Below are 26798 nucleotides of genomic sequence, written 5' to 3' on the forward strand. Positions count from 1 at the left end.
CCAACACACAAAACAAACAATTCAGACATTGCACGACTTGGGGTTTAGAATAAACTACACCAAGTCGCACCTAGAGCCTTCGCACGTTCATCAGTATCTAGGGGCTACCATAGACCCATCTACAGCTCTAGCGTATCCCAGTCCAGCCAGGATACAGAGCATTCAGACCTTAGTCTCCCTTTTTCAACACCAGCAGTCTCTTCAAGCCAGAGTGTTCATGAGACTGATAGGGATGATGGTGTTTTGCAACTTCATAGTTCCTCACGCAAGAATGCAAATGCGCCCATTACAAGAATGTCTAGCACAGCAGTGGAATCAGGCTCAAGGTCAGCTCACAGACCTGATGTTGGTAGACAGCCGTACATAACGCATGGACATCCTTTCTCTTTACTTCTACTAACTCCATCATTTCCCATCATGGCGAAAAACAATCAGAGGATGGAGTCGATGACCATGCGCAGTATTGTCCAAGGGAGGAGTCACCTATCTCGTGACTACAAAGACTTCTTCCAAGAAGACAACAACCTGCAATCATCCGAGCCCAACACGTGGTGGCGATCTATTGCAAAAGTGTACGACTCTGCAGCTCTACATGCCAAGAACAGATGCATACTGGTAAGTAGCATTTTCCTTCCTGCAGACCAAAGACAAGAATTTTCAATAGCTTGTTGATGTCCTGTTTCAGAAGGTAAATCTTCTTATGCAAAGTTCTTTCTGTGATTGGTTTATTAGGTTGTATGATGAAGAAGCTTGTGGCTTCTGGCATCATGGGGGTAGCTCTCCCGGTCTTGATTATCTTTCGACACCTCTAGTACAGACAGTAACAGGGTTCCAAATGTTGTATAAACAGCTGGCATGTGGCTTTGGCACTTTATCAGTTTTGAGGCTGCTTGGAATATCTCTTCCTTAGTGACCAGTTCCTCTCGTGTGGCCCAGTCACGTTCTGATAATTTAGGGGGTGGTGCCTTGGCCAGGTACTCAGACTTATGTGCGGCGACTGTGGGCTCGTATGTAGCGCCCACCATAGAATCCCTTCGCTTTCTCCTTCTCCCCACCATGGATAGCCCATTCCCGGTCTTTAATTTCTGTGTTCTAATAGCATGCCTGCTTCAATCATAGTACATTGTCAAAGTGCTTCTCTGGTGTATTGCCTCCTTTGAAGAAGCATAAATCTATCTTATCTAGGAAATTGGCTTTATTGACTTCTAGTGTTCTTTTGTCCTAATAATACCAATGACCTTTGCCAGTGGTGCTGTGGCTTTGTGTGCCTTCCCAGCTACCCAGTGGTCTTCCATCAGTTACAATAGCAAGGTTTCCATCTTCGCCATCTTAAGTCGCACATTTTTGGCTGTCATGTGTCCTCTCAGGACTACTGTGAAGGCATCCCACAGAGCAGCCACGTTAACTTCACTGTTGTTGTTTAGTGAAAGGTATACTGTCATATTTCCACTAATCAGATCTTTAAAGAATGCATTGCTAAAACACCAAGTGGTGGTATGTTTATTTGCGGCTGCACCCTCGCCTGCAGTTCAACAGGAAAAAGGACATTGATCCGACAATGGCATGGGTCTCTGGGAAACTTCCCTAACCTCCAGTAGTTCTCTCGTCTAAGATGTGGTCAATGTGTGCTGCTGAGTGTTACGAAAAATACATTTCCATTGTGTGTCTTTAGCGGCAAGTGTCTACTATGTACATGTCTTCTATCACGGATTTCCCTGGCGGTGAGATCACTGCTGTACCCCCTTATCTATTTTTCATATTCCTCATTTTGACAACTTGGGGTGTGGCGTAGATACCCACGTCAGTTAATAATCACAATCCTTGTCAGGGTGAACCCTCAAGATCACTAAATTAACCTGAGCTCAAGCCCCTGGTAGCTATGTAACAGAGTACAAAAGCTTAACTTGGAGGCAATGTGTAAAGTATTTATGCAGTACTAAAACAATAATAAAGTCTAAATGCAAAACAATACCCCAAAATAAATGAAGAAAATATGTACAATTTAATTAATAAAATGATACCAAGAAGATTAAAATCCAGTATGGGTAACTGGATATATAATTTTTCTTAAAAACATTTTAAGTAAGAATAGCACCAAGAAGCAGAAAGTGCCATTGATAGTCAATGGTCACGGTAGAACCAGACCAAGGAACAAGTTAATGCTGCTTGTAATTGAGCATGGGTCAGATACACTAGTCAGGTTCATCCTGGTCAAAGATTGTAGCTCCTGACTTTAGTCTTCAAGCTTCAAGTCCAAATCTGCCAAATGATTGCATGTCTAAAGCCTCACAGGACCTCAGCAGAGCCTCTAAGAGGCCCACAGGATGACAGGCAGAGGCCAGCAAGAGGGTTCAGACCAGGTCCAGTTGCCACTGGTCATCTGGGTTGTTGCGGGAAAGGTATCTTGCAGCTTTTTGTATCCCTTTAGCTGTAGCTTGAACAGGAGGTCAGCCACATGGAGTTCTCTACTTTGCTTTGGGTACAAGAGAGAGGGCACATTTAGTCCTCCAGGGCTCTCCTTAGGCAGTGGACAGCAGGTTTGATCCTCTTAGAGTCTTCCTCCATTCCAGGAGTTTTCTGAAGTGGGACCCTTGAAGTTAATTCCTGGTATGAGCTAGTGGGTGGGAAAACCCTCCCCCTCCCCATAGTCCCTGTCCTGAGAGCAGTTCACACCTCAGAACAGTGGATCCATCAAGCTGAAAGGCTTCCAGTGGGTTTAGGCAGACAAAAGGTAACTTTTCTTCAGCACTTTTTCTGTAACAGACACAATTTGACTTTTCAATTAAATTGGATTTTGTTTAACTGTTAACATGTCCTTGAACATATAACTAATAGTTTATCCAAGTGCTTCCTAATGGAGGAGCCACTCCTGCTACAAGGAAAATAACTTTGAAGTGCAATTCACTGTAAGGACATGTTTAACATTACCTTTACAGTCCTACTTTCAAACATCATGCATCCTGCCCCAATAGGTATTAAGACTTACCTTAAAAGTGACTTATTAATATGTAGATAACTGGGGGATGGTGAGAAGCTGTGTTCCAACAAGATATTCCCCAGATTTACTGTCACTGCAGGAAAACATTCTATTGGGAAGGAGCTGCAACTCTCTGGGTCTGTATGAGTTTATGGGAATATAGTGGTTCTAAACCATATACAGGCTTCTAGGCCTGAACCCCATATGCCAGACCATGTTTGATAGTGCCTTTGACAGGGTTATAGGTGACACAGTTAAAAGCAGTATTAGTAGTATATTTTGCCCATATACCTGCAATTTTAGGGTATAGTTTGTGTATTCAATTGACACGTAACTTTTGGTATACTTTGGTGAGAGGGCCATGATGTACGTTACGACCTAAAAAGAGAGAAGGAAAAACAGACTGCAGATCTCGGGGTCCAACTACTTTAGCTGGTGAAGCATTATTTAAGCTTAGGTGATGTTTGGTGTGGAAAACACAGCCTTAAGTGAGGCTTCTGTTTTGGGAATGGTGTCTCACAAAGACTTCACAGAGTGTAGTGACAATTTTTTTTTTTTTTGTATTGGCTGAGCAAATGTAACTAAGCATCATGCCATGCAATTTTTGATTCTGACAATTTTACTGAATCATATTCATCTGGGCACAGGCTGGACTGAGAGGAGTTGATAGATGAATTCATAAAAAATAATTTACAGTGTGTTATTCACTGGGTGATTAGAGGTCCACAGAAGAGGTCTGTAATATGTTAGAACAGCTGCAGCAATGCGCCAGGCCTCATTGTCTCCCCGTAGAGCTCATCAAACAACACAAATCTTAGTTCTCGCGGCAATATTTATCTATTGATCTGTAAACATCACTGGTTAAGAATTAATCACCCCAGGAAATCCCTTGATCTAGAGATATTCAAGATGTCTCAGTCTATTGCCTATATAAAAAGCAACCTAGCTCTGATCTATACATTTAGAACAGCACAAGACTGACAATCACCTTGAAAGACAAAAAAATGTGTGAAGAGCGAGATGGCACCTCACGGGCGCACCACCAATGGGACCCCTGGCTGGTACTCACCAGGATGGCCCTGTTCTCATCATTGGTGCCATCAAGCTTTAAAGTGAACGTGTCTCAAACCCAAAGTAAAAGGACAGTGAATGGTGCAGTGAACACAACTTATATGTGACAAAAACTTACAACATTAAACATTTAACATACAAGTTACCGTGCAACCAGGACAATAAACTTTACTCCTGTTCCTTTCTTTGTTGCAAACAGTAAACACATAAACATAAAAAAGGAGAGTGTGAATACTACCTATCGATTCACACCCTACTTACAGCCGACATGTTTCATTGCGTTGGTGTTTATCAGGCAATTTCCTCAGGGCAACTCAATTTAAATGCCACTGCAAGAGACACTGTACTTCGAGTGCTGTAATATAAACAAACATACATGAGGTTACCTGTTGACCACCTTTGTATTCTACATATAGATCATTATGCACTGTCAAACAGCCATGCTGTATTAGGTAATCATTATTCTCTTCCAGGGGATCCTCATCAAAGTCATAAGCACTGAATATTCCCGCCCATGTGCGGGACCCCGGAAACAATATAAAAATATATATGTATAAAACACATATATCTCGCTCCACATATATGTATGTACATATATCATTTTTCTCACATCAATGCAGCCCCAAAACTGAGGCTAAACAATGCAAACACATATACATGAACTGCAATTAGTAAGGAATCAAAAAACACATTAGGTCAAAAAACCCTTGAACTTTGTGTTTTAATGAGTCAAACCACTCATAAATCCTGAAAATTGCTTATAAATAGACATTGTTAGCCCTCAGGCTGCATTGCAAAACAATAGCATAGAAAATGAAACCATTTTCACAATAACTGGCACCGTGCCTTTAAGGCAGCCATGACCCCAGGCTTCCCATCATGCCTCAGGGGTGACAGTTAGGTCAGTTGTTCTTTCCGGCTCCTTCAGTCAGGACCCTGGTGAAACAGCTCCTTTTCTTTTTTGGCTTTCTGTCAAAAAATATTCAACTTTAACTACAATTTTTGCCTTCACTCGACGTCTTTTTGACATAGAGTGTTGCTTAAACCTTTTTTAGGCTTAAAAAAGGTAATTTTTCTGTCAAGGATGCCTCTCTTTGACAACTGTCCTTCATGTGGAAGGAAAAAGGCCAAGTCTGATACTCATTCAGTCTGTATCCTGTGCCTACCGGAATCTCATTCCTCTAAAACCTGTGAACACTGCCAGGTTTTAACTTCCAGGACTCTTAAAGATCGGGAGAGGATTAGAGTTTATGGGCTTTCTGAGAGAGGAAGATCTCCCAAGAAGCAGAAAAGTCGGAAGACGCGGTCGACGTCGAGAGGAGCCCCGACTGGTTCACATTCGACGTCGGCATCGGCGTTGGAGAAGCAGTCGACGGCGACGAAGAAGATGTCTTCAGCGTCTACGTCTAAGGTACCTCCGCTTAAGTCAGCGTCGAGAGACAGGTCACCGTCGAGGCGGAAGAGCCCGACGGCGAGCCGTATGACGTCGAAACAGCATCGTCATGCTGTGACGTCGAGGCATTCTCCGTCGACGCCGGGCCATCGGCGTTCGGCGTCGAGTCATCCTCCGTCGACGACTAGTCATGGTCGTTCGACGTCGAGGGAGCCTCTGTCGACACCTCATCGGTCGACGTCGAAGCAGCCAACGTCAACGCCTGGGCAAGAGCGTTCGACGTCGAAGCGGCATTCGGAGTCGAGGCACGCCCAGTCGCCGTCGAATCAACGGCGATCGGCGTCGAAACAGCCTCCATCGACGTCGAGCAGACAACCGTCGACGTCGAAGAAAAGTAATCGCCACCCGAGGTCGACGTTGGAGAAATCACGGTCGACGTCGAGGGAACGCCTCCCTGCACGGCGCTCGGCGTCGATACGACCTCCGTCCAGGGATCAGCAAAGATCCAGGGAGCGAAGTTCTTCGCAGCCACAGAACGTTACTCCTACAAGGTCAAAGGAGAGGTCGCCTGTGAATCAGGTGGTTCAGGACAAGGAGAGTGACTCATTGGGCCAGACTCACGACCTAAGGCCACAGTTGGGTTCTCCAGGTTCAGCATCGGCTGCGGAGGTGGAACAATCTCCAGTGCAGGATCCGCCTGCCAAGAGACGGAGGATTGCAGAAGAAAGATCTCGGTCGAGGTCTTCCTCTGGATCTCTGGTGAGTCTTTCCTCATCCTCCTCATCATCTCGGAGTGGCAGATCTTCGGATGAACAAAGCGGCGCATCTAATAGGGGGAGGTCCAAATCCCCTGCAAGATTGCAACAGAAACGAACGGATCAACCTCCACGGTCACGTACACCAGTGAAGGACTCCATCCACAAATCTCCTTCTATTCATCTTTCCCCAAGGTGGAATAGACCTCTTCACCACTGGGCAAAGGACAAGGAGACGGCAGATCGCCTAAAGCGATATCGAGACAAGCCTCTTCCCCGCAGAGAACGGTCTCGTTCTAGGCACTCAAGTACAAGGCATTCTCGTCACAGAGAGCGGTCTCGTTCTGAGTCGCGCTCAAACAGGAGATCTAGGTCCAGGAGGGCACGTAGCTCTTCAAGTTCGTCGAGAACACGATCTCACAGGGAGTACTCCCCGACTCTTACAAACAGTCCACGCTCGAGAGTATCTCCAACGGAAGATATTTTCTCGTTCCAAGATATCTTGGGCAGGGGAGCCCTGAAGCTGGGAGTACCGATGACAACTCCACAAATCAAGACGACTGACATATTTGAAACTCTGCAACACAGAACAGCACCCAAACCATTGTTGCCGATGGTTCCGGGTATAATGGAACCTGTGAACGAAGTCTTCCTCACTCCGGCTACGGTGAAGTCCGTTCCAGCGAGGATTCTCAAAAAGTATCGTCCTCCGGAAGAGGATCCTCTGTTCCTCAAAGCTGACCCCCCGCCAGACTCAGTTATAATCACGGCGGCAAGAAAATCCAATGCGGTGGCTTCCTCATCCACTGTTCCTCCGGATAAGGAAAGCAAGGTGCAAGACTCATGGGGGAGAAGGGTGTGTAACACCTCAGCCTCTTTCCTCAAGGTCTCAAATGCGGAAGCCCTACTCGGCAGGTATGACCGGTCTCTGTGGGACTCACTTCAGAAGTTTACCGCAAAACTTCCTCAGGAAGATAGAAAGGACTTTGAGGAGGTTCTGATGGAGGGCAGTCAAGTCTCCAATCAGATTATAGGGGCGGCAGCAGATGGAGCAACACTGGCGGCGCACGGCTATGTGCACGGAGTTACAGCAAGGAGAACATCTTGGTTACGCCTCACCGCATTAAAACCAGAGGCTCAAGCCAGAATACTGAACCTTCCTTTTTCAGGCACCTCTCTTTTTGGAGCAAGTGCGGATGAGGAGATGCAACGGATGAAGAACGAGTTGGACACCCTCAAAGCGGTGGGGCTCGAGAAGAAAAAGGAGTTCAAGAAGAAATTCCGTTCGAACAACAAAGGTTCTTCGAAGCAGAGGGTTCAAACCCCTCACTGGCAGAAAGGCCAGACCCAGCAGGGCCAACAAAAGTCACAGTACAAGGGCAAAGGCAATTCCAAGGGAAATGGAAATCAGCGCCAAGGCAACAACTTCAATAAATCTCAGCAGAAGCAATGAGTCTTCACTTCCCCCAGCGCCGTTACCCACTCCAGTGGGGGGAAGCATTGCACATCACAGGACAGAGTGGCAGGCCATCACAAAAGATCAATGGGTGTTGTCTACGCTGCAGAATGGGTACGGTCTTCGTTTCCATCGTCTACCTCCACCTGTTTCCCCGATGTCGACATCAAGCCACCAGCTACAAAGGTTAAAGGCAGAAGTAGCGACACTCCTCGAAAAAGAAGCCATCGAGAGAGTTCCGGTGTCCCAAAGGGGGAAAGGAGTGTACTCGAGGTATTTTCTGGTCAGAAAAAAGGGCCAAAAGGAAGAATACAGGCCCATTCTGGACTTGAGAACACTCAATCTGCATGTCCGAAAAGAAAAGTTTCGCATGTTGGCGCTTCACCAAATATATCCACATCTCAGGCAGGGGGATTGGATGTGTTCGGTGGACCTGCAAGATGCGTACTTCCATATACCAATAGGGCAAGATCACAGGAGATTCCTTCGGTTCCGGGTGGGGACCTCTCACTACCAGTTCAAAGTCCTTCCGTTTGGGTTGAAGTCGGCTCCCAGGGTGTTCACGAAGTGTGTCGCAGTGGTGGCGGCAGCTCTACGCCGCAGGGGAGTCTTCGTATACCCATACTTCGACGATTGGCTGTTGAAAGGTCCAACTCCAGACAATGTAAGGAATCAATTCCAGACATGCATGGAACTTTGTCAACGTCTAGGACTGCATGTAAACTACAGCAAGTCTGTCTCACAGCCCACTCAGAGGATCCACTTCCTAGGAGCTCAGCTAGACTCCGGAGTAGGAAAAGTGTTTCCTTCGGAGGAGAGACAGTTTTCGATAGTCAAGTGCCAGCAAGTTCTTCTCCACAGGTCCCAGAAAGTGCGGAAGATAGCCTCACTCTTGGGGTCGATGGCTTCCTGCATCTTTCTAGTCCCGAACGCCAGACTTCGGATGCGTCCTCTTCAGCAGGATCTGGAGGACAAATGGGACCAACACTCAGATCGATGGGACGATCGGATCACTTTGTCGGAGGTAGCTCAATCTTCCCTCCAGTGGTGGACGAAGAAACAGAACTTGCAGGTGGGAGTTTTCTTCCATCAACCTCCTCCAACACAAACGATCATCACGGATGCATCATTACAAGGATGGGGAGCGCACATGGGACCCCTACAAGTGCAGGGTCTGTGGTCTCCCAAGGAAAGCACCTATCATATCAACTTGCTGGAATTGAGAGCAGTTCACCTGGCTCTCAAAGCGTTCCTTCCCTCGCTTCAAGAGAAAATGGTTCTAGTACAGACGGACAACACCACCACAATGTACTATTTAAACAAGCAAGGAGGAACACGCTCAAGGACTCTGTCTCTGGAAGCTCAGCGCATCTGGCATCTGGCATTGGCTTCTGGCTCGCAAGTTGTCTGTTCAGGCAGTCCACCTCCCAGGAGAGCAGAACGTGAGGGCGGACGCACTAAGTCGGCACTTCGAAGACAAAGAAGACTGGGTTCTCAACGACGAAGTGCTAGACGACATTTTTCAGTATTGGGGTCGTCCTTCAATAGATCTCTTCGCGGACGACGAAAACACCAAATGCCCAAGCTTCGCCTCCAGGTTCTATCGACCAGGAACGAGAGGGAATGCTCTTTTAATCGACTGGTCAGGGCAGTTTGTGTACGCCTTTCCACCCCTTCCGCTGATCCCGAAGGTGGTGAGCAAGCTGAGCCACTCGTGCACAACGATGATCCTGATTGCCCCCGACTGGCCGAGACAATGGTGGTACACAGACCTACTTCACCTGTCAGTGTCTCCTCACAAGAGGCTTCCATGCAGGCAGGACCTGTTGTCGAAGATGAACGGGAGGATTCACCATCCCAACCTTCCGTCACTGAACTTGGCAGCATGGCTCCTGAGGTCATTCAGTACGGACATCTAGGACTGGCACAGGACTGCATGGCTATTCTGAAAGAAGCACGACGTCCTTCCACGAGACATTCTTATGCGTGCAAGTGGAAGAGATTCTATATATGGTGCATGCAGAATGGTCACAACCCAGTAAAGAGTCAGGAAGAAGCAGTTCTACCATACTTGTTGTACCTGACTAAAGTGGGTTTGAAGTTTAACTCCATTAAGGTGCATTTAGCCGCTATTACAGCTTATAGGCGATCACCTTCACAAACTTCTTTTTTTCAGCTTCCAGCAGTAAAAGATTTCCTGCAGGGTATAAAGAAGGTGTACCCTCCTGTACGGCCTCCTGCTCCTCCTTGGGAGCTGAACCTAGTCCTATCAAAATTGATGGGCCCTCCTTTTGAGCCCATTCATAAAGCTACTTTACAGCATATTTCCTGGAAAGCGGCTTTTTTGATAGCGATTACGTCAGCACGTAGGGTGAGCGAAATTCAGGCCCTATGTACTAAAGAACCATATACAGTCTTTCATTTGAACAGAGTGGTGCTTAGAACGCATCCTTCTTTCCTGCCGAAAGTGGTATCAGATTTTCATGTCAATCAGTCTATCTCTTTACCCACTTTCTTTCCTAATCCCTCTACTCCAGCTGAGAGGGCATTACACTCTTTGGACCTGAAAAGGGTTTTAAAGTTCTATCTGGACAGGTCCAAGTCTATTCGACATTCTGATCAATTGTTTGTTAACTACGGATCGATCAGAACTGGTCATGCAGCCTCGAAACGTTCTATCTCCAGGTGGATTGTTTCGTGTATCAAGCTTGCTTACCAATTGGCGCAGAAGCCTTTAGGGGTACTCCTAAGGCGCATTCTACTAGAGGTAGAGCAGCCACGGCGGCTTACCTGCAAGATGTGCCCATGTCTGAGATTTGTAAAGCGGCGACCTGGAGGTCTGTCCATACATTTACCAGACATTACTGTCTAGATTCTGACACGAGAGCAGATACCCAGGTGGGCCAGGCCTCCCTGAGGAATCTGTTTAACAGCTGAAGATTTGCCTGTTATGCTTTGGTTGGGTCATGTACTGCCCCTTTCCCCTACAGGTGGTTGATGGGCTTGCTATTCTATTCAGTGCTTATGACTATTGATGAGGATCCCCTGGAAGAGAAGGATAAGTTACTTACCTGTAATCCTAGTTCTCTTCCAGGGGTATCCTCATCAAAGTCATAAGCAACCCACCCGCCTCCCCAGGTAAATGAGATTTGGTACTATTTCAGTATTGTGGTTTAGCCCTGTCTTCAGGGTTATGCACAGAACAACTGACCTAACTGTCACGCCTGAGGCATGATGGGAAGCCTGGGGTCATGGCTGCCTTAAAGGCACGGTGCCAGTTATTGTGAAAATGGTTTCATTTTCTATGCTATTGTTTTGCAATGCAGCCTGAGGGCTAACAATGTCTATTTATAAGCAATTTTCAGGATTTATGAGTGGTTTGACTCATTAAAACACAAAGTTCAAGGGTTTTTTGACCTAATGTGTTTTTTGATTCCTTACTAATTGCAGTTCATGTATATGTGTTTGCATTGTTTAGCCTCAGTTTTGGGGCTGCATTGATGTGAGAAAAATGATATATGTACATACATATATGTGGAGCGAGATATATGTGTTTTATACATATATATTTTTATTGTTTCCGGGGTCCCGCACATGGGCGGGAATATTCAGTGCTTATGACTTTGATGAGGATACCCCTGGAAGAGAACTAGGATTACAGGTAAGTAACTTATCCTTATTACCCTTCAAGTAGCCTTGCCTCTCATACCAGCCAAGAGGAACTTAAAATCAGGAAAACAGCCCCTATCGGTGAGCGTGGTCCTATCTCCCTTTAGTTCAGTTACTATAAGGGAGTATCAAACAAACAAAGGTTATCTACTCTAAAAGCGTTCTTATACCTTGCTTGTTAAACATAAAAACGACCAAGTAGGTCCATCAGAGCGTTACCGGTGGAGAGTAGTCGTTCGGCGTCTTCTCAGCAGTCGAACGCCGAACGAGTGTAACACTGATCTATTTAGATTCTCGAGTGCCGATTTTCGGGGGCTCTGATTGGCTGAGGTAGTCAGATGACTATCGCGGCCATTTGTAAACGGTCCCCAGGCCGTTGAAAGTGCCTGTTTTATGTGGCAATGCATGCCTATTCACGTAGTATATTCGGGTTTGACCATCTCTTCAGCTTAGCTTATTAACAGTCACATGGATATATTTTGATGAGAACAGGGCCATCCTGGTGAGTACCAGCCAGGGGTCCCATTGGTGGTGCGCCCGTGAGGTGCCATCTCGCTCTTCACACATTTTTTTTGTCTTTTGAGGTGATTGTCAGTCTTGTGCTGTTCTAAATGTATAGATCTGAGCTAGGTTGCTTTTTATATAGGCAATAGACTGAGACATCTTGAATATATCTAGATCAAGGGATTCCCTGGGGTGATTAATTCTTAACCAGTGATGTTTACAGATCAATAGATAAATATTGCCGCGAGAACTAGGATTTGTGTTGTTTGATGACTTACTGAGTGGAGGGCGTCCTAGTTCTGTCTTTCCCTCTAGACTCCTATTTTTGTTTGCTCCCCGTAGAGCTCCCCAGCTAGCTTTCTAAAGAGATGATCGTGTAAAATTGTTCGGGAGTTATTAATTGTCTGAAGAAAGAACCAGTCATATATGAAGTGACGATTACTGCTCTCTCTAAGGAAGGCTGCTCTAAACTCAGGGATACTCTGTAACATAGGGAACATTCCTTTGTGACCTGTAAACTGAATTTCTTCTGTGTAGATATCATTTTTTTAAACACAATTATGGCATGCACTCTGGTCCTATCTGAAAGAAATCCAGCTTGCCCCAGCATCAACCCATGTAGAACAAACTGATTTCTGATAGGTTACATCGAAGGAAAAGCTCACCTTTCAGGTTATTAATTCACTGAATAAGTTTACTACCCCTGCAAGGCATAAGAAAACAATGTGGGAGAATAAACCTGGGGATTGGAGGGAGGGCTTTATTGCACCAATGGGAAAGGCTCTCTGAATGTGCTGTCGCCTAATCTAGTTCAAATATCTGCAGGGTATTTCATCAGATTGTGACACATGAAATGCGATAGCTCGGCCAATTACTGTGCTGCCATATTGAGAGTGGTGACTTCGGATGCAGTTTGAGGATGTACTATTAAGACATTCTGGCAGAGGGACGCTTGGATTGGTAGCCTTACTAACCCCAAAGTTGGTGATTCTGTGTATTCTTGAAGACTCATGCACAACCAGATACACTAAAGCTTTAATATAACTGGGTCAGTTTATAGCCGTTAGTGATCACACAGAAATCACACAGCGCAAAGCAGGATTTGTAGAAAGGGTGTGGTGGAGGATAGAGGATGAATCCATATACTGGGCAAGTGGTTGTTTTCAGACACATGAAAAGAAAGATATGGGGTCCTTGGAAGTCCCATCGTCTTATAAAGGTGTCTTCTTGACACGGATGTGCACAGAGATCCACCTTCACATAAAGGAATCATCTTGACTGGATATATACAGCCTTTATGGAGTCTATCCCTCTGCAACCCAATGTACGTGCACATTCTGTGTCATGCACCATATTATCTTGAAATATAACTCCTACCCTGTAAGGTTGGTATCTGTGAAACTGCCTTCAATTTAATATTCAGCATTGCACATGCAGTATCTTTTACAAGCCATTACTTTTTTTTAATAAACCATGCAATCACAGGCTTTGATCCGACCTTAAATGGAGAAAATGTAGCTTGACTCAATATTTTGAAAGAAATTTTGTTTGGATATTTTTGTCTTTCTGGTGAAGACACGTTTTCTTTATTTTTAAAGCTTAAGACTGTGTGGACATTACTCACAAGTTATTTTCAGCTAGATATTCGTCTCAAGTGAGTCTGAATTTGAAGGAGTTGACCACTGGAGCAAGGAAACGTTTGTTGTCAGAACTAATAATACCTGGGCTGTTAAGTTACCAGATCCAGTTGCCCGTATCATCGGTCAACAGGCCTGTGTTCATATGATCCTGATATTTATAATTTGTTGTAAATTAGAGTATGTTCCCCAACAGCAAAGGGGCAATAGTTTAACACGATTGTATTGCATGGATCAAGGCCTCGTTAATTAGTCACCTGGAAACACTAATAAAGTCTGCTACCAGCGTTACCGTTATGATGACCTTTTTCTTAACCTGAATAAGCATTAATAAGGTTTTTGAAATCCTTGATTTTTTTAACAGTGTTGGTAGTCTAGAATCTACCACTGTAACATCTTGCTTTTCTTTTTGCAGTCGAGATGAAAGAAGGTGGATTGATAAGCAAAACAGAGCAGCTAGAGCACAGAGGAAAAAAGAAGAAATGAATAGAATAAGGACATTAGTTGGTAAGTGCAGAAAAGGGGTGCACATCTTGCATTTATAAGGTTTTTGTTCTTATCCTTACACGGCCTCATTTCACTGTTCTCTTTCATTAGACAGTGCATATGCCAGTGACCCTAGAATAAAGAAATTCAAAGAAGAAGAAAAAGCCAGGAAAGAAGGAGAAAAGAAAGCAAAGGCAGATGCTAAACGGAAAGAACAAGAAGCCAGAGAAAAAGTATGTTTTTAGATCCTCTAAGTATACCTTGATTTGTGCCCAGAAAGCAACGAAGCAATGTAATGTATGAGATCCAGGAAAGGAGATTATTACAATAGTTTGTGTATTTGGGATTTGTTATTCCCCAATGTCAAGGAGTCAGGCCAGTAGTGAATGGGATATTTAATTATTTTTTTGGAATAATAAAGTTGTCTCTCTGCTGAAATGAACATCAAAATATTTGCAGAAATTTAGTGAATGACCGGTAGAAAGTAAAACTACCAATATAAAACATGCAAGGATGCTCCAACAAAGGTAATCATCTTTTACAGAGCCTGGATAAAACGAGTGAGTTTGAAGTGCCAAAAAGACGGCGTTTCTGAACTTCGGCACTGCAGCTTTAACTTTTAGTTCTTTGCTGCATACAGCACATAAGAGGAGTTGAGATACTGCGAGCTTATACCCAAATAGAGCTTTTTCAATCTAAACTGTTAACTTTGACTTAACTCGTGCAGGATATTGAAGCAGGGAGGTCTTCACACAATGTAATGGTTATTATGGCATTTGCACAGCTTCTTCTGTGTTGATTAGTTCTCATCCATAGTACAAATTATAGTAGTGCAGTTTGTGTGGTCCCATATTTTAAATACATTGCATACAAATTCTAAATGTTATTCATTGTTGTGAGACCACACACAGTTTCAAACATACACATACCACAGTATTTATAAAGAGATAGTGTGTCACAAGATTAAGGAATGGGTTGGCTTTTGACTGCATTTTCATAAATGTAGTAAAATTTTGTGATTAAATATGCTTCTAATGCTGCTTTCAAGAAGCCATCTTCTCTGGTAGGCTGTGTGTATGCTACACGAGGTGATCTGTTGGAATTAGAATTAAATGTTACAGAAATTCTCCTTGCAGCAAAAGCAAGCAGAATTGGAAGCAGTACGGTTAGCTAAGGAGAAAGAGGAAGAGGAAGCTAGACAACAGGCACAACTTGCAAAGAAGGAAAAAGATATCCAGAAGAAAGCGATAAAGAAAGAAAGGCAACGTTTGCGAACATCCTGCAAGGTAAGCTATTATTAGGTATATGAATTATCATGTTGGAGACTGACAGCCAATGTTATCTCCACCATGGCAACTTTTTTTATTTGTTATTGTTCCTTTGTAATGTGATTATGCAGTTAAAAACAGACACTTTAAAATGCATGGGAGGCAGAGGAGGGGCAAGGAAGGGTGTGGTGGCAATGTCAGCAGAGTAAATGGGCAATGTAGTGTGTGTGTGTGTGTGTGTGTGTGTGTGATGGCAATGTAGTCCAATGCAGACAGAGATGGAAACAACATTGGAAAAGTAATTTTGAGATTTTCCATTAAACAGAGAAGATTCTTATTCAGCTGAAAGCGGTGAATGAGAGGGCGATGGGGCCAGGATGAAGTAGCTTAGCCTGACCTACCTCACCTGTGAAATTGTGGTGCTTCATGAGGATAGTGCTCTGTGACATATCATTTCTCACTGGTGTATATTTGGTGATCTAGAGCTTGATATAAGAAGTGGCTTTTTGAAGGGCTTTATGTGTGATGTAAAGGGATTGAAACATTATATTTGGCTAGATAGCCTGTATACTGTTCCATTGTGCTGTTTACACAGCATGACTCGAAATCATTCTGTGCTTGCAGTAGTCTGAAACAAAGACTTTGAAGAACAACCTGCAGTGTTCAGAACCCAACACTGCGTGACAGGCTAATATACAGCATGTGGAACTACAAGAATTCAACTGAATGTTATATGCAAGGAACTTTTTGAGGGGGGAAAATGAGCCTTGATGCTTTATAGTGTTTGATGTTTTGATTCTGGGTCATAGACCAAAGTATAGGGAGCTGGCATAGCTAAGTCTTGTAAGAATGAAGAGCCTAACGAAGAATGGAAACCTAGGATTGGGACACTGTTCCCCATCATGAGATCTAGACTGTGTAGGAAAGGGGATTATTATGTTGCGTGGTTGTGAGACTTTGCCATATAATAATGTCACAATCTTAATCTGGTCCAGTTAGGTTTCTTTAATAAAACCCTTAGCTCTGTCCTGAGTAGTTGTGTCTCAGAGCAGTCCTGCTTAATCAAAGGAACACGTGTAAAGCATTTTGAGGAACCAAAACAGAAAAGTTAGACACAAGAAAAATTCAACATCTATAAAAATATTGTATTTCTATCTTAAATTAGACTCCAAAATGACAAATCTATTAAGATTTTGTTTTAAGAAAAGTAAATTATTTTATAAGTCATTGTAATCGGTCTAGCAGTTCCTGGCCAGCTGGCTAGTAGGTCTACTCCTTTTAGATTGGATGGCCTAAAGCAGAGTGGGAGCCAGCAAAGTGGGAGCCAGTTACAGGGACAATTTAGGTCCAGGGAGACAGTTACCTGTTTCTTTTCAGCCATCATAGTGTGCGTGTGATTATCCTGAGGCGGAAGCCGGGACTTGTATGCTCGCATTGTATTGTATGCTTGTATATTTTAAAAACTGCACTTTAATTTCGTTTTGCACTTAAATCTGTTTTTAAACTTGTGGCACTCGTAAGACTGTCAGTTACTCCTGAGCTGCACTGACCTGCCTTTATTCGACCAGTTACCTGGTCTCTGCTCCTCAGCCCCACCGCAGCCGATTAGGCGCTGTCTGGGGTTCGATTTCTTGGCGCCCGCCATCTTGGGTGTGGAGCGGGCGAGCGGTCTAGTGCTCGTCCCCTCCCGCCCCAGCAACTATAAAATGGTCCCCCCCTACAGGGAGCGCAGCGGACGGGCGCAACGGGCGCACCGGCGGCGTGCCGAAGGCGCGCCAAAGGCAAGCCCGTCTGCGCCCGGTAGGGCCCAGGGGCCAGTGATGCTGGTCGATTCTTCTCATATTCAGCAAATTTCCTTAGACAGCTACAAACCACGCCTCAGCCGCTCTCCCCTGGTGCAGTGATCGGATTAATTCCGCTGTCATTGCTCGTAGGGCATCTAATACTCCTGAGAGCTGCAAGTACAGTGTGGGGCCTGTAAGGAGTGTGACATCTGTTTGTGTAATGTATCTGAACACACGCTCTTTGGTAAAGCACCATTTAGACATTTTTATCCTCCTTACTACGGAAAAACCTGATATATTGCTAATTACAGAGACTTGGCTTACCACCAACTCCCATCCCGACATCCTTGCGGCCCTTCCCTCAGATTATTACATCCTTCATGCTGACAGCCCTTCAGGCCGTACTGGGGGCGGGGTGGCAGCCATCAAATTGAAACAATTTGTTTATCTCCTCTGCTTCTCTTGTTCTTCCAGAGGTGGACAATCTTGTCATCAGTCTAGAAACAGAGGCTGGTGCCTTTACAATCATACTTCTATATCGGCCCCCCCATTCCATGCCCTCGTTTCCTATTTCCCTGGCTGAACAGCTAGCTAATTTTATGACACATCACGCCAGAATTGCTCTTTTCGGCGACTTCAATTACTGGTTCAATGATGAGAAAGCTGGCTCTCATGCCACGGAATTATTTGAAGCTCTAACTAGCCTCGATCTTGCCCAACAAACCTCCGTGCCTACTTACATTAAGGGTCACACCCTTGACCACATCTGGACTCATGAGTTAGCATTATCCTGCCCAGTTATCTCTCCCTGCATCTGGTCAGATCACCATCTAATCGATACCACCATTACTGTTAGTGGCAGGGTCACGGCCCCTATTTTGGCAGGCGGGTCATCACGCAAATGGAGTTCCTATGACTCCCAAGGTTTTCTCGCTGCCTTGGCCAAGACTCGACCTACCACCGACATTGATGCCAATGTCGAGGTTATGGAAGGGGACATCTGCAACTGGCTAAAGGTGGCCAGTGACCAGTTTGCCCCTCTCACCAAATTTCCACGCACTAGACACAGTAATTCACGTAGATGGTTTTCTAGCGCCCTCAAAGAACAGAAATTGAAGGTGCGTCAGCTTGAACAGATCTGGAGACGCAATTACTCTGACTCTGACAGATTGCTCTTCGTGGCGGCCCGTAAAGATTAAAAAGGTGCTATCTCCCTGGCTAAATCCACACACATTTCTGACAGAATTCTCTCAGCCGACAACAAATCTAAAGACATTTTCAAAATCATGAACGAGCTCACCACGGACGGCAGAATCCTTTCCAGTCAGGCCCCATCCCAAGAGACCTGTGATGCTCTGAACTCTTTTTTCATCGAGAAAATAGTTAACATCAAGAACTCCATCTCTCCTCTCCCCCCGTGGGGCTATTAGACACCGCCCCCATCAACCAGTTGTCCTTCAATCAGTTTCCTATTCTCAACCCCAATTCCCTCGCTGAGTTGGCGGCCCGTGTCAAATCAGGGTCCCCTAACGATTGCTGCCCTCCCTCTGTCCTCCGGGACGTTTGTCTCACATTACCGGACTGCATACTGCCCTTGCTGAATGCCTCTCTCAGCACCGGCACGGTCCCCAGCTGCTTCAAAGAGGCCACTCTAGTGCCCCTGCGGAAGAAACCAGGTGTGTATCCTATCGATCCCTCCAATTATCGTCCCATCTCCCTCTTGCCCTATCTGGCCAAGCTCCATAAGGCTCATGTTACCCGATGCCTCTCAAATTTCATCGAGAGTTCCTGCTATCTCGAACCTAATCAAGCCGGCTTTAGGCCGGCCCATTCCACCGAAGCAGTCATCCTGGCAGTATTGGACGCCTTGAGGGGGAATGCTGACAAAGGGTCACCTCAGGCCCTTGTGCTACTGGATTTGTCGGCTGCTTTCGACACGGTGGACCATAACATCCTTCTCCACCGTGTCGGACAGGCTGGCATCCAAGGACCTGCCTTTAATTGGATTGAGTCTTTCCTCGCTGGTAGAGCACAAGCCGTTCGTCTGGGCCCTTTTACGGCAGCCAGGTTACCCACGACTTGCGGAGTCCCTCAGGGCTCCTCTCTTTCTCCTCTTCTATTTAATTTATACCTCCGGCCATTGATTCATTTGCTTAAAAGGTGGGATATCGCAGTGTTTAATTACGCTGATGATTTGCAGATCATCTTCCCTCTCGATTCACCTGATGCTGCTAAAAGTTTTCAAGCAGTGATGACCCATATACAGTTGTGGATGAACCACAACCAATTGAAATTAAATCCAGGGAAAACTGAGCTTATCCTTCCTGGAAATAGCCAAGCATACTGGGGCCTTCAATTTTGGCCCAGGGAGTTGGGCTCCCCCCCTGCCCCGGCAAGTGCGGTAAAGAACCTGGGGGTTATCATTGATGCGGAGCTCTCTCTCAAGGCTCAAGTAGGTGCTGTGATCTCCTCCAGTATGTTCCAACTGCGTAAAATCCGCAAAATTGCCCATCTACTACCACATGCGGCAATGGTCCAGGTTGTGATCTCCTTGGTACTATCCCGCCTTGACTTCTCGAACTCCCTATACTATGGACTCCCTCAGTCATTGCTTCGCCGTCTCCAAATTGTACAAAACCAGGCTGCCAGACTTATCCATAAAACTCCAAAGTGGGAATCAGCGAAACCACTACTGCACAAACTACACTGGTTACCAGTCGAGCAAAGGGCGGCCTTCAAGATTGGCTGCCTGACTTTTAAGGCTCTTCACTGCACTAGTCGTGATTTCCTTAAAACTTTGATTACGCAGCACCGTCCGGTGCGCAACCTCCGTTCGGCTCATCTTCACCTGCTGGTCGCCCCCACAGTAAAACTTAAAAAGTGTGGCGGCCGCAGGTTTGCTTACCTGGCCCCTAAACTATAGAACCCTTTTCCCTTGTCAGTCAAGTCAAGTTGCTCCTTATTGAACTTTAGGAAACTTCTGAAAACTCTGCTTTTCAACTTAACTGGTTAGTCCGCCCCCCGCAATCTCCGCACTCTTTCTTTCAGCACCAGGAAACTAATGGTGTCAGTGCGCTCTATAAATTTCACTTAAGATAAGATCTTGATGTCCTCCCTGTCTTTTCCTTCTTTACTGCATTTAACCTCAGAAGTGATCCTGATGCATGATTCTGCAGAGACGAAGTGAGTATTTCTGAGGCCACCCTGCTATCTATTAGCATATGGGGTTGTATCTGACATCCGGTCTCTGTCGGTGCAGGGCGGGAGTTCAGTGCACGTCCAGTCGCCAGTGGTCAATGAGTCTACTGGCTTCAGCAGTCTTAAACGGTTGCATGCAGGTGAGTGTCTCTGTAGGAAGGTGGCTCTATATTATAGTGCACCAAAACGAGGTACACTATCCAGAGAGTCCAGGCGACCCAATTGATTTACAGGGGTTAAATACTAATCCCAAATGGTCTCTTTTGAGGTAATGTGGGTGAGCAGTTAAGGCTTATCCGAGGATAGTGTTAAACATTTCTTGTAGACAGAGTCTGTAAACAAGACACCCACTTAGTAAAGAAATCTGACTCCAATTTCTAAAAAATAACACAGATTTTTATATGACTTTAGACACCAAGATCATCATAATCTGGTAAGTTTTTAAGTCTCTATAAAATCACATACTGTGGACTTCAAGCTGTAATGTTATCCTATGGGGAATAGACCAATAATGCATAGGGTCACTTAGCAACGACTTACATGACTGTTCTCCTGGACTTAAGGTGATTATGGGGCAAGGCAGCACCAACAGGTCACCTCAGGTGGTACTGGGGCTTCTGGGCGCGGAGGTACGTTTCAGCATCGGGTGCCCCGTTCACTACAATAGGAACCGGTCCTGTGGAAAAGGGTCTACAAGTAGGGACTGGGGGTCCAGTTTGTCTGAACCCATAGGGGGACTGGGGTCTTGGGCATGCAGCGACATGGTCAGTCCACTTGAACTCAGGCTGGGGGCTTGTGTGCAGCTGCTGAAGACTCGCAGCTATCGGTCCATGCAGAAAGAGGCTGCAGGCGGTGACTGGAGGAACCAGTTTGGCCAAAGCCAAGGATGAGCTCAGCTTTTGAGGGTCTCAGGACCCTGTTGACACTGTTGCCTCCCTCGGACTCAGAATCTGGGGCTCGATGTAAGGGTGCTTTGAGGTGTCTGGTTGCAGCAGTCATAGACTCACTCTGCGTCTTCGTGATGTGGTGAAGAGGGGAAACAGGACAACAGGGCCACTCTCGTTGCTGGCCTTGTGGATCCTGACATCCAAGGCGGTAGGTCTGTGCTTTTGGAGTCTGAATTGGACCAACAACGTGCCTTGGTTGGTGCAACTGCTCTGGTACCCAGGGTATTGGGGCTGGGCAGCTCCTGGGGGTCCTGGCATCGACAGTCTTGTCAAGGAGACTCATCTGACATCCTGGAGGAGGAAGTCCTTCTCCTGTTGTGCTACTCCTTTGGTGGGCCTGATGCTTTCCGGGGCCTCCGAATGCAGGAAGCTCCTCTGCTCCAAGAAAGATATTGCTGTCCAGATGAAGTTGTAGGTCGCTTCTTGGAAGCCGCAACTGCTTTCTGAACAAGTTGTGTCAATGCAATTGTTGAGGTCCAGCAGCAAGGCAGTTTTACGCCGAGCAGTGGTAAAGTCCTCAGTTCCCGCTTCGTGGGCTCTTCTTTGTCCTTCTTTCTTTTTCAGGCAGACCAATCTGATTTTCTGGTATCAGGGTGCCACCTAAATGATAAATTTAGCAGCAATAAGGGGAGTGAAGGATAGTAGCCAACGAGCCACTTCTCTCTGGGGTCACCATACCCCCTAGAGGACCACTTCTTGTGGAAAGTGGGCATCACCCTGTCTTGGATTTCCTAATTCCACTGCATTCAAGATGGTGGAATTCTTTCTTTCATGTTCACTTCAGGCTGCCCACTTTAGAGGTGTGTTCAGCCTGGCAGAGCAACACATCTCCGGACTATCTAATTTCCCGCCTGTCCTGGTGTCAAATGGGCCTCATGGAAGTGGGGCATCTTCCAGGTCTGGGGTAAGCCATACTGGCATATTAAAGGCAGCAGAGTCTTTGAAGCCTCTGGCTTTGATATGCTGATTTAGTAAACTTCCAACTGGAGGAGTTGTAAACACCTTCTGCCAGAGCAGGCATTGTTCCTGACCTCAGAGTGGGGCTCTCGCCTACTAGGGGGGGGGGGGGGGGGGGGGTCAGAAACTCTTCAATGGTGGCAAGCTGGACAAGAACAGTCAGCCAGCACCCTAGAGGACTAGTAGGACCCTATGGCTGCATGTGTTAATAAATCCATCCCTGGAATTAGTGTGGGTTTATTAATACAAGGTGTTTGATACCAAAAACCATTTGCATCACTGAAGCCATTATGTAGCTGGGTAACTCGTTTTCACCAGGGCCCAGTACATACCTTAAGGTGGCTTTCCTGTTCGCTTCTAATATATCTAGTAGTAGAACTAGACATCACAGTGGCATATCTGCTTATGCAGATATGTCCTCATGTAAAATATAATGCACCCTGCCCTAGGCCTGTTGTAGGGGTGACTTGCTTATATTAAATGCAGTGACTTTGACATGGTACACAGGAGTGTACCGTGTATTGTATTCACTCATGGTTTGCACCATGTCACACAGCCTGTAATTGCTGTCTGTGTGGGATTTGTGTGTGGGTCCCTTATAGTTTCATGAGATATGCTGCAGCCCTTTGGGACCTTCTTTAGTACCCATGCCCTAAGTACCAGGGTTAACATTTACTTGGGACTTACAAGGTTGCTCAAGTCCTGTGCCAATTGTGTAACAATTAGACATCAACTTTCTTTAAGGAATGAGCACTGGCACTGAGGTCCGGTTAGCAGCCTCAGTTCAGTCAGAGTTGAAAACCAACTTCTAGTAGCTAAAAATAAGGCAAAAGTGTGTGGGAGAGGGGGTACTGCAACAAAATCCCAGTTCCCTGCAGTTTTGTCCCTGCAGGGCAACCGGAGTCCGCTTCGATGTTGGCCACTGTCAGGACTCTGTTGCCCAAGAGTCGCTTTTTCTCCCAGCAGCAGTCATGAGTTCCTGTGATCCGGGCTTTCGACAAGTTCAGGTTCCTTTAGCTATATGCTAGCCACCTAGACCTTGGAGTCACTTCTTCCGTCTTGATACAGGTGGAGATCTGTTCTTCAGGTGGGCACAGAAGGTACAGAACTCAATGTGGGTCCCTCAGGTGCAGTATCTCTTTGCTGGGTCTAGGGAACAGCAGGAGCAGTTCTTCTACTGTTTTCTTTACTGTCCAATACGGATCGGAGTACTGGGGATCTGGAGTGCCACTTTTATCCCATCTTCTTTCTGGTTGGGCAGGATTCTCTAGCCAATGGGACAGTAGCTCCCACAAGACAACCCTGCCCGCTTTACAAACAATCCCAGGATACCCCACTATACTCAAATCCAAGATGGTGCAGGCCTTCTATCCCTGTGAGGAGCCTTGGGATCACCCCTGTGGTGTACCCAGCTTAATGAGCCACTCCTCCTGGTAAATCGGGTTTGCAGCTGGTTTTCTCCTATAGAGAAGAAGCCAGTCTGCCTAGAGCGGGCAGGCGAAGGTGTGATCACCATTTGCTTCAGTGAGACTGTACCCTATTTGAAGCTGGGCCATCTGTGGTCACCGCCATGTAATAATCGTGCTGGAGAAGGTCACACTTCCTTTCTGTAGGAAACTGACTCTTTATATAGTGGACCAAAAATAGGTGAACTGTGTAGAGAGTCAAGGTAAACCTTAACAGAATTACAGAGCCACACATGACACTTCAAAAGCTCTCTTCTGTGGTAGAATGGGCACGCAGTTGAGCATATCAGAGGGTAGTGCTAAGCATTTATTGCGTACACAAAGGCAGTAAATGAGACCCACTCAATAAAGAAATCCAACACCAACTTTTAAAAATAACACATACTTTTACATGAATTGAGACACCAGTATCATCTGAATCACGGAAGTACTTCTCGAGACACTGCAAATTTTTGGGGCCGGTAATTTTATCCTATCGGGGAAAACTGTGACTTACAGGACTGTCCTCAGTGACTTAAGGCGAGTATGGGGCAAGGTCCAAGGCCACGCCAACAGGTCACCTTGGGAGGCTCTGGGGTGTCCGGGTGCAGAGGTGTGTCACAGCTTTGGGTGTCCCATTCACTTCAACGGGGGACTGTCTGGATTAAAAGCGGCTGCAAGCTGGGGCTGGGGGACCAGTTCGAGCATATAGGGTCAATGATTGGTCCACTTTTCCTCAGGCTGAAAGTCTTGGGTGCAGTAGGAAACTGCTTTAAGCCAATACCCAGTACATACTTTAAGATGTCTACCCTGTTCAATTTTACTGTCAGTAATTGAACTGTCCAGCACAGGGTCATATCTGCTCATTCCGATACCTACACATGTAATATAGTGCATACCTGCCTTAAGGCTTTAAGGCCTGCTGTAGAGGTGACTTTCAAATATCAAATGCAGTGTTGGGGGACATGGCACACAAGTGTGTGCCATGTCATATTTTCACTGTTTGGTGAACCTTGTCATTAGGCCTGCAGTAACGGTTTGTATGAGTTTGGTGCTGGCCCCTTAGTGTGGCACAAGATATGCTGCAGCTCTTAGGGACACTCTTTAGTACCTTTTGCCCTGGGGGATGCTACAACAAAACCCCTGTTTCCTACACTCCCTTCAGCAATTCTTGGTTCATGTTCCTCTAGGTGGTTATTCAGTGCACAGTCCAGGGGTTCCCCAAAACTGTACAGGGCTCGTATAAAACCCAAAGTGCTCTATTAGTAATAGTGTGTGAGAGGAGCCTTAGGCCTAACACAGAGGAGTAAGACGTTTATTGCACAACATTGACCAATAATGGACACACGACTCGGAGAGCCACACCAATTTTATAAAAAATAAGCTTTGTTTGTCTTTGATATTAAGACTGATATCTTCACAATAAGGTAAGTACATTTTGAACTAAAAATACTTCTCACTTTAAAAAGTCAATAGTTAAATTTCTGTACAGTTCAATGTTATCTTATTGGAGGAAAACAATAATTGAGTTAAATAGGCAAGTACAACATTTACAATTCCCTTCATCTGAAAGAGACTATTAGTAATAGATGCCTTACCTTAGAATTACCCTCAGGCGTCAGACTTGATCTGGAGAATTTTTCTGCAACAATATCCCTGCGCGTTGGTAGGTGGTGTCGGTCTACTCAGCGTCGGGGTCGCCGGGATAACGTTCGGTGCCTAATTAGACGCCGCCCCTGCGTGCTGTTGTCCTTTCATTTTCAGCGCCAGCCTAGCACAGATACGGAGAGCGCTTGCCCCTTAGTAATTTTTTGACTAAACTTTTTTTGACTTTGGTTGATTTCTTTTTTCGCCTCTTTGACTCCTGGTGCGCGAGAGATGTCCCATTGTCGGACCGGCTTCAAGCCTTGTGACTCTTGCCACAAACTGATGTCCGAGACGGTTTTGCACCTTGTGTGCCTCAGGTGCCTGGAGCGCAACCACGACCTGAAGTCGTGCTCCTGTTGGGCTAAGAATTCAAAGTCTTTGCGGGAGCGGTCCCGAAAGCTTTTGGAGCCACAGCAGTCTGTTCAGCATCGCTCCCGGTCTCGCTTGAGGGGAAGGTCTCTAGACCAGTCACAGAGGCACCACACCTCGTCTAAGTCTTCTCACTCCTCTGGTAAGTCTAAGCACAAGAAGGCGAAGAAGCACCGTCGCTGTTTGCCTTCTCCCCGTCGGTCAGCCGATGCGACGCAGGAACTGGAGCATCGTCGCTCTAAGGCTCCATCTCCGGTGCCTGATTCAGGGACGACTCCACACCTCCTCCCTTTCTGGGAGCTAGGGCATCCTCTGCCCAGCTTTGTGCATTGTACAAAGCCCTCCATTCCATCTTTGGGCAGCACGATTCCGGAGGCGTGCCTTTGGGCCCCACAGAATGGATTAGGGGCCCTGGGCCTTTGATGCCAGTGGCTCCGGCGCCCCAGGATCCCCATAGGTCCAGGCCTGGATCCGGGTCGACGCCAGTAAACCTCACTCGACCTTCCCTGAAACCGATTCCAGTGATGATGGTGCCGGCCGTGCCCCCGGTCAATGCCGTCCTCATCCTCTTCCTTTGAGATGGACCTGGAGCCGGATCTACATCACCTGACGTCAAATCAGATGCCGGAGGGTACTTTTGTGCCCTTGTTCATCCTAAGTGTTCCCCATCGCCCTGAGGGTTGTGATGAGGACTGGGAGGGGTCGCTGGACCCTTTAACAGGCCAGCTGGAAGAGCTGGACTGGAGAGAGGAGTTGGGTGATGCCAGTGGTCTGTATACCTCCCCAGACTTTGGCATGCTTTCTCTCCCTACCAAATCAAAGAAGCTGGATCACCTTGGGAAGAGTATGTTATCCAGTATTATGGGTGTCTTTCATAGATTCACATGCCCGAATCATTCCCCGTCGTCGAGACGGGAGCCTCCGGTATATAGAAAAGTAATGTCCTATAGACATACATAGAGAAAAATAGGCCTAAGGGCCTCACCTTAGTAGCCTATCCTTGTCCTTATGTAAAAAGGACCAAACTCTTAGAGCCAGCCAATCAGCTATCACCTCCCTCTAGAACCTTCCTGACAGGAGCCTCAGTCTCTCAGATTTTCTACCGCACGTTGTGCGAAGGGAGTCTCCTCTGAGCTCTGCTCAGATTCTGTGTTTTCATTATATAACTTTGTTATCAAGTCTTTTCAATTTGAATTATCTTCAAACTCATTCTTTAAAGAAGGTCTGGTAAGGAG

At 46.1% G+C, this 26798-nt stretch overlaps 1 protein-coding gene across 1 annotated transcript in view; it reads left to right on the top strand.

The window, feature by feature from the left end:
• The window catches only part of DNAJC2 (DnaJ heat shock protein family (Hsp40) member C2), a 321120-nt gene that overhangs the window by 145641 nt on the left and 148681 nt on the right, over positions 1 to 26798 (top strand). The window contains exons 8-10 of the mRNA XM_086967334.1: positions 13878 to 13969; positions 14060 to 14181; positions 15085 to 15234. Of these exons, the coding sequence (XP_086823460.1) occupies positions 13878 to 13969; positions 14060 to 14181; positions 15085 to 15234 (364 nt within the window). The remainder of the gene's footprint in view (positions 1 to 13877; positions 13970 to 14059; positions 14182 to 15084; positions 15235 to 26798) is intronic.

The sequence above is a fragment of the Lissotriton vulgaris genome, chromosome 1_1, assembly GCF_964263255.1.
Source record: "Lissotriton vulgaris chromosome 1_1, aLisVul1.2, whole genome shotgun sequence".
Classification (NCBI taxonomy): Eukaryota; Metazoa; Chordata; class Amphibia; order Caudata; family Salamandridae; genus Lissotriton; species Lissotriton vulgaris.